The sequence below is a fragment of the Fulmarus glacialis genome, unplaced genomic scaffold (assembly GCF_000690835.1).
Source record: "Fulmarus glacialis isolate BGI_N327 unplaced genomic scaffold, ASM69083v1 scaffold31247, whole genome shotgun sequence".
Lineage (NCBI taxonomy): Eukaryota > Metazoa > Chordata > Aves > Procellariiformes > Procellariidae > Fulmarus > Fulmarus glacialis.
In genome coordinates, this window is record NW_009223068.1 from 416 (window position 1) to 6,999 (window position 6,584).

The following is a 6,584-nucleotide window of genomic DNA, read 5'->3' on the forward strand; positions in this document are numbered from 1 at the left end:
GAGACACCGGGCGCTGGAGCAAAGTCGCAAAACCCCATTTTCCCATGCGAGCGTCGGCGCTCCCGGGCATCGATGCCGCAGGACCACCAGCTCCCTCGCCAGCGTCCCTGCAAGGTGCCACAGGCAGGATCACGCTGTTTCAGGGGTCCCGTTTGGCCGGGAGGGCCCCCAGCTCTCCATAAACCCCCCGGCCCCGGGAGGTGGCGATGCCCCGCTCCTACCCAGGAGGTTTTTGTCCCCGCGGGCCCCAGGCAGGGCTCTGCCGCTTTCTGTTTCTCCCCCGGGGCGCAGGTTAAGATAACCGTAGACAGAAAATGGTATGCAGATGAAGGATGCTTTGCATGATTTGGAGATATTCAAATGAAAGGCAAGATGGAAGAGCTCGTAGGATAGTTAGAGGAAAAAAAGCAAAGCTCTGTTATTTGAGCGCGGTCAGATCTGTGGTCTCCCCAGTTCAGCCACTATCACTGCATGGCGTAGAGAAAGTCTTGGGATACAGAGAAATGAAGAATCCCCAAACCGGGCAGTTTGCATACTTTCTTTTGTACGTGACCTGACTCCTACCACCGTTATCTTATGGTGGAAATTTCCTACGTTGAAACGTAATGCAAGATCAGAAGAAAATCTTGACTTTTACAAAAAAGACTTGTTGTCCTAATTGGATAGGAGCAACTTTGGAAAGTGCAGATAAGGGAAAAATAAGTTTTTCCTACAGGTTCAGCAATTTTACAGCCATAAATTGAGATGTTTCTTCCAGAAAAGCACACACAGGTATAGATCACCAAAATATCCAGAAACTGCGAGCTGAGGGGGTTCAGTCCAAGCAGGCCATGAGCATCCCGGTCCCGGTCCTGCTCACCTTCCTGGCGCTGTCAGCCTGCCAGGGCCGCACGACTACTCAGCTGCAGACCAACTTTCTGAAGGAGAGCATCAGGCTGCTGAGCGAGCTCCTGGAGATGAAGGTAGGGCTCGTTCGCACGGCTCAGCCTTTACCCGCTGATGGGAGGGACAGATTGTTTCACCGGGCTCGGCGAGAGCGATGCTGAGTCAAAGAAAGGTGCTGAGCGTGCAGCGCCGAGGCACAGCGCTCCCGGGGAGCCGAGAGCGGGCGGACGGACGGATGGGTGTGTGTCTGTGCGCACGTGTCAGGATGGATCCACGTTAGCGGTTTCTCTAGCCTGATTGCTCTTCTCCTTTGTGTCTTGATAAAGGTTTCCTGTGACAAGATGAACGTGACAAGTATTTTTGCAGGCGATAAGGTAAGAGAGAAAAAACTAACTTGTCCGTGTTCGAAAACAATCGTATGGCCACGATGGGTACTGGGAGAGGCTGCCGGGGGCCGGAGGAGAGCACGGGGCAGCCAGGAGGCAGACGTGAAGCCCTGGGAGTCCTGCCCATCCCCGAGCGGCACTGCACGGAAGCAAGGAGCCCATCGCAAGCCCCGAGCAGTGATGCTGGGCTGCCAGGCTGGTCCTCGCCGCTCCCAGTGCCCAGTATGGGTGCCCTCACCTTCCCGCGCCCATCTCCACCTCCAGCCAAAGCAGCGTCGGCTGCTACCGGCCACCCCGGAGGCAAGAGGGGCAGGCAGGAATGGGCAGCATGTGTTTTAGCAGCATACAGGGTTTTTCAAGCTTTTCAGAAAGGAAGAGAGGAACTTCTTCCTTTGCCTTGGAGCGGTGTGTCACCGTCTCACAGACACCCACACGCGCCTATCGCGCAGCAGCTCGAGCTCTGGTTAGACATACTATCCCTCTTTAGCCCCTTATCTGGGGGAAGGCTCTTCAGTTAGCAGAAGATTTAATAGCAGATAATAAAGCCTATTTCTGCTCTGAAAATTGCTGCCTAAGCCAAGCTCCCCAGCACCAGAGTTCCTGTTTTCACAGAAAGCCGATGCCCTCACCTCGCACTACACGGGCAGGCGGCAGCCAAGGGGCGCAGCAGCCTCCTGTGGGGGCCTGGGGGCTGAGCACCCCCTCGGGGGGTTCCCGCATCCCCTCTTGCGACAGAGACTGGCCCTGGGTGCAAGAAGAGATGCCCGGGATGCCGCAGGACCCGACGCCCGCAGACCTGGCCGTGCTCACGGGGATGGGCTGGTCGCTTAGTTGGTGGTGCCATTTGGGTGAAAGCTGAGGAACTCTGAGCAGGCAGAGCTCTCAGCGACCTGCCTGCGCTCCTGCAGCAAGGCGGCACTGGGAATGCCCCCCAGGAAAGAAAATTGAGTAATTTTCTTAGTACCGCCAGCATTTCATTTTTTAGCTCCTCATCTTCCACGTGTCGCTGCTACAGGGCTTTATCTACTCAAAGCACCTGATGGAGGCAACCTCTTCCCAAGGGCTTTTGTTACTCCCATAGAGCCTCTGCCCACCCAAACCAGCTTCATTCCTACAGCACCCCGCAGCGAGCAGCTCCCCGAGCGCAGGGTCTCACCCACAGGTCCCATGTTCGTGCCCACACCGGGAGTACGATGCTCTAAGCGCATAGGTGCTCACTGCTGCGCCAAACTCTGCCACGACTTCTCGCCAGCGGCTGACGGCACCCTCCTCGCCGGGGACAGGAACAGGGCCGTGTGTGCACACACGCGGCTCGGAAGCTCTGGCATCTCAAGCTGTACTTTGCACCTGCCATTTAGAACAGAAATGTATTATTTGCACTGTTTTAGTCTGCTGCCAATGAAGGAATGACTGTACAAAAGGGTTTCTAAAAAAGCCACGTGTGACTTTTTCCAGAAAGACAATGATACGGAGATCTTATGCAAAGCCACCACAGTCGCTTGGGAGGGCCGGAGCTGCCACAGGCACCTGGAGGGCATTTACCTCAACTTGTTCAATCTCATCCGAAGCAGGAGCACAGTCCACAAGGTAAGGCAAGGCTCTCCCCTCGCCACCCGCCGCTCACAGCCCTTGGCCCCTGCGGCACCAACCGCACGGGGGGCGTACAGCCCTCAGCCTTCAACCTTTCTGCATGTCCAGCTTCTCCCCCGGTTACCATTTTCGCTTTCACCCAGTCCTCCCCCGCACCACCGTTAGCAGCCAAGACCAGGCTGGAGAACCAGATCCCTCCTCCAGCAAGCATCCTAATGGCCATTTTTTCCTCTTACAGGCACCATGTCCCGTGGCAGCAGGCAACACTACTTCACTGAATGATTTCCTCGTGGACTTACGCAGAGTCCTCCAACGATTAGTGAAAGACCAGAGTTCGAAGTGAAAAACAGAGTTTGGTTCTTTGTTTGTTGTTTTCTTTTTAAACTATAATGACACTGTATTTTTCAAAGATTATTTATAATAATTCTTTAAATAAATGTATTTTTGGACTAAATTTGTTGGCATTGCATAAGATGTTTCTCGGCCAGAAACTGGAGAGCACAGGAACACATTCGGGAGCTCGAAGGTGCCAGCCGGAGCATGGGGCACTGGGCTGCAGGACCCAACTGGCAGCACCTATGAGCCAGGGAGCCCCCAGCTCCCAGAGAGACCCGCTCAGCCCTCTCCCACCACCCCCAGCAAAAATGCCAAGAGGCCCAAGAGGAGGCCATGGCTGGGACAGAGCACCAAGGCCAGTCCAGAAGCAATGGGGACCAGGCTGATGGCAAGAGAGGGAAACTGCAGAGCAGGGAAGAAAAGCTGGGTATTTTCTATCCTCGTTGGAAAGGGGCAAGTTTGTGACTGGGTTGGAAACAAGGCACAGAGGGGCAGTGCTGACTCCAGAGAGCTGAGCAGTGACAAGTTCCTAGACGGAACTGAGGCTTTAAAAATACAGAAATAAGGGGGTTTAAAACCGTGAAGTCAGAAGTTACTTTGCCATATAAGTTGCATGAAATACATGGGGCTACAGTGAACAGAGTCCAGGCACAAGGGTGGTGCTGGCAAGAGTTGCCAAAACCAAGAATTTGTCCTGCTCTGGGGTTAAGGCTTGTACTAACACAAGGAAAGCAGGTCTAAGCAGAGGAAAAAGCCCAAAACAGGGCCTGCTTCTGAAAGCCATGAACTCAGAAGTGTGTGCTAGCTCTGCAAAGGGAGATGACAAGTCCACAGCCAAGCAGGCCCTTAGCTCTCCCCTCACTTTATAGTCTATTTATAGCCTATATTTTATTACAACCATATATTTACATGCCATTTATATATCACATAGCCCTTTGTGGCCCAGGAGTAAAGAGGCTCCAGCAGCAACAGCAGTGAAAGAAATAGCAACAGCGAGCAAAACTGCACTGTTGAAGGGATGACTGGCCTGCAGCAGACCCGGGTGGTGGTTAAGTCTCTCTAGCAACAAGGCACTGGAGTCTTGCAGGTATTTAGGTGTCTACCATTTTGCAACTTACTTTGGCACAGCGTGGGAGAGCTTTGGAAAGTCCCAGGACTCTGCAGAGTTTGGTTCATGCATCAACTGAGTCACAGTACTCAGGGGAGCTGCAAAGTTAGCAGACCACAAAAAACCTGCTACCTACTGTATGAGCAGGCTGAAATGCCTTCCAGAGGAAGAAATGCACTGCAGACCAATACAGTTTATGCAGCAAAGGAAACAGAGCTGAGCATTTCCAATTACTGCAGGTAAATTCACACCATCTGCATGAATACAGGGTGTGATAGGCTTGCCATGTAGCACAAGGACACTTAAAGCCAGAACAATGTGAAAAGCCTTCTCCGCATCAGCTGTACCACCTATGCAGTGCACATACGCAAGAAGAGGCAGAACACATGCAGCACCGACTATTTCGGTGGACAAAAAGCTGTTCTTGCAGTGCTCTGGCTCAGCTGGGCTCCCCTCCTCCCCAAGGGCAGCTCAGGACAACACCAGCAGAGGATGGGCTTGAACAAGGGGCTCATCAGCTCCTTGGGGCACATCTCATGATCTGCATACTGGCCTCATCCCACTGATCTTCTCTGGAGTCTTGCAAAGTATCCTCTTGATCTGCCCGGTCTACCTTTTCCACAGGAACTTGTTGCCTACTACCCTGGGGCTTGGCAATGAGGGTCCCCAAGCACCCCAAACTCACTTCTCTAACTTCTCCAGTAAGTGCTGTATATTGCAGAGCTATACAGACTATTTTACCTACCCTTCCTGACATATCTTCTGACTCAATGGAGTTAGAAAGATGCTGTATGTACAAAGTTATTTGAAAAACATTCACAGAGGTGGAACTAGGAATCAGGAATTTTATTTCGTGGTATGAACATGCTCCAGGGACACAATACTGATATATACAGTGTAATGAATAAAGTTTAATCATAAAACAAAGAATAATCAGAAATAAACAGAGTTAGAAAACCAATAAATAGGAAGACAAATTATACAAACAGACTAGCAGTTTTTCCTATATACAGGACTGGCTAAGCAGAACTGTTGAAAGGTGAAAGCTGGACATGTGCAGACAGTGTAAGTCAGTGAAAGGCACTAAGGACCATTTTCCCCTCCTCTTGAAGAAAGGATCAGGAACAAGTTAAATATGAAATAATTCATTTACACAACATTAAACAACATAAAGCATAAAAAACCTCAGTGTTAAAGTCGATGTTCTGGAATGAGGGGAATCTTCTGGTAGCAAGATGCAAAGATGAGCACACACAATATATATATTATGGTAATATGATTTTTGATAAATACTATAGAGCACATAATAACCTGGGATGAGAATGGCTGTATTAAGCTCTTAGAAAACCCACACAAACCAAACCCCTTCCTCATTAAAACATGTTATGGACCCATTAGACATTCACAGATTGTCCAGGGCTACAGAGAGGCCCCACAGGGTAAACCTGCAAGCCAGACTCCCTGGTTTTAAAAGAAAGTTCCCAGAACTTCAACAAAACACACGAGTTAAAAGGTAAGCCAAGCTGACAGAACATCACGACCATGATAGTGTTCCACTTAAAACAAAGTCCTCTTGTAAGAACAGATAATTTGTTCTCCAAGCCCCTGTAACAGGAGAATACAACCAGTTTCTCCAATCTGCCAATTACAAAGGTGTGCAAGCAATTATTTATCAAGTGTTTTCTCTGCCTTGGCTAAGGCTTGCTTATATATGTAGAGTACTATTGTTTTCAGCAGCAGGACTATAACATTAATTAAGTTGTAAAGCATATGCCTTTATAGTTAAGTTTTAAATATTTTAAATGCAGTGTCATGGTTCACAGTAGTATCTTTAAGCCACTGATGTCTGTCAGTTAAAAGAATTTTCAATAGTCTTTTTGAAAGCACAGTTCAGGAGAAACTTCCTTAAAAACAGATCACTCAACAAATCTTAGCACAAGACGACATAACACAAAGGGAAATACAACAGTTATCCCTGGTTCTGAGAAGTAGTACAGGCCAAAATTATGCATCTATCTGCTTGGACTGAGAACTGACATAAGGCCCAAGACAAAACAGCATTTAAGCCATTTTCAGTCCATCTTGTTTGATGAGAAGCATGCAACACAAGATAACCCAACTTTATCCAAGCACATTCAAAGTAAGGTCAGCTCTTCAAGGGCAAAAACAACTACAGTTTAGATCACACAAAAATTCTGAGTATTTACCTCTTTAAAAGCTAGGCTAGAGAAAACAAATGCCAGATCTTGTAGGAACTTAGGTTACACTCCCTTCCCCCC

General features: G+C 49.4%; 1 protein-coding gene across 1 annotated transcript; it reads left to right on the top strand.

Moving 5' to 3' along the window:
- Positions 1-830: 830 nt before the first annotated feature.
- On the top strand, positions 831-3,204 carry IL4 (interleukin 4). Its single transcript, XM_009581681.1, has 4 exons — positions 831-962; positions 1,212-1,259; positions 2,727-2,858; positions 3,100-3,204. The coding sequence occupies exons 1-4, from the start codon at positions 831-833 to the stop codon at positions 3,202-3,204; spliced, it is 417 nt and encodes a 138-aa protein (XP_009579976.1).
- Positions 3,205-6,584: the final 3,380 nt, after the last annotated feature.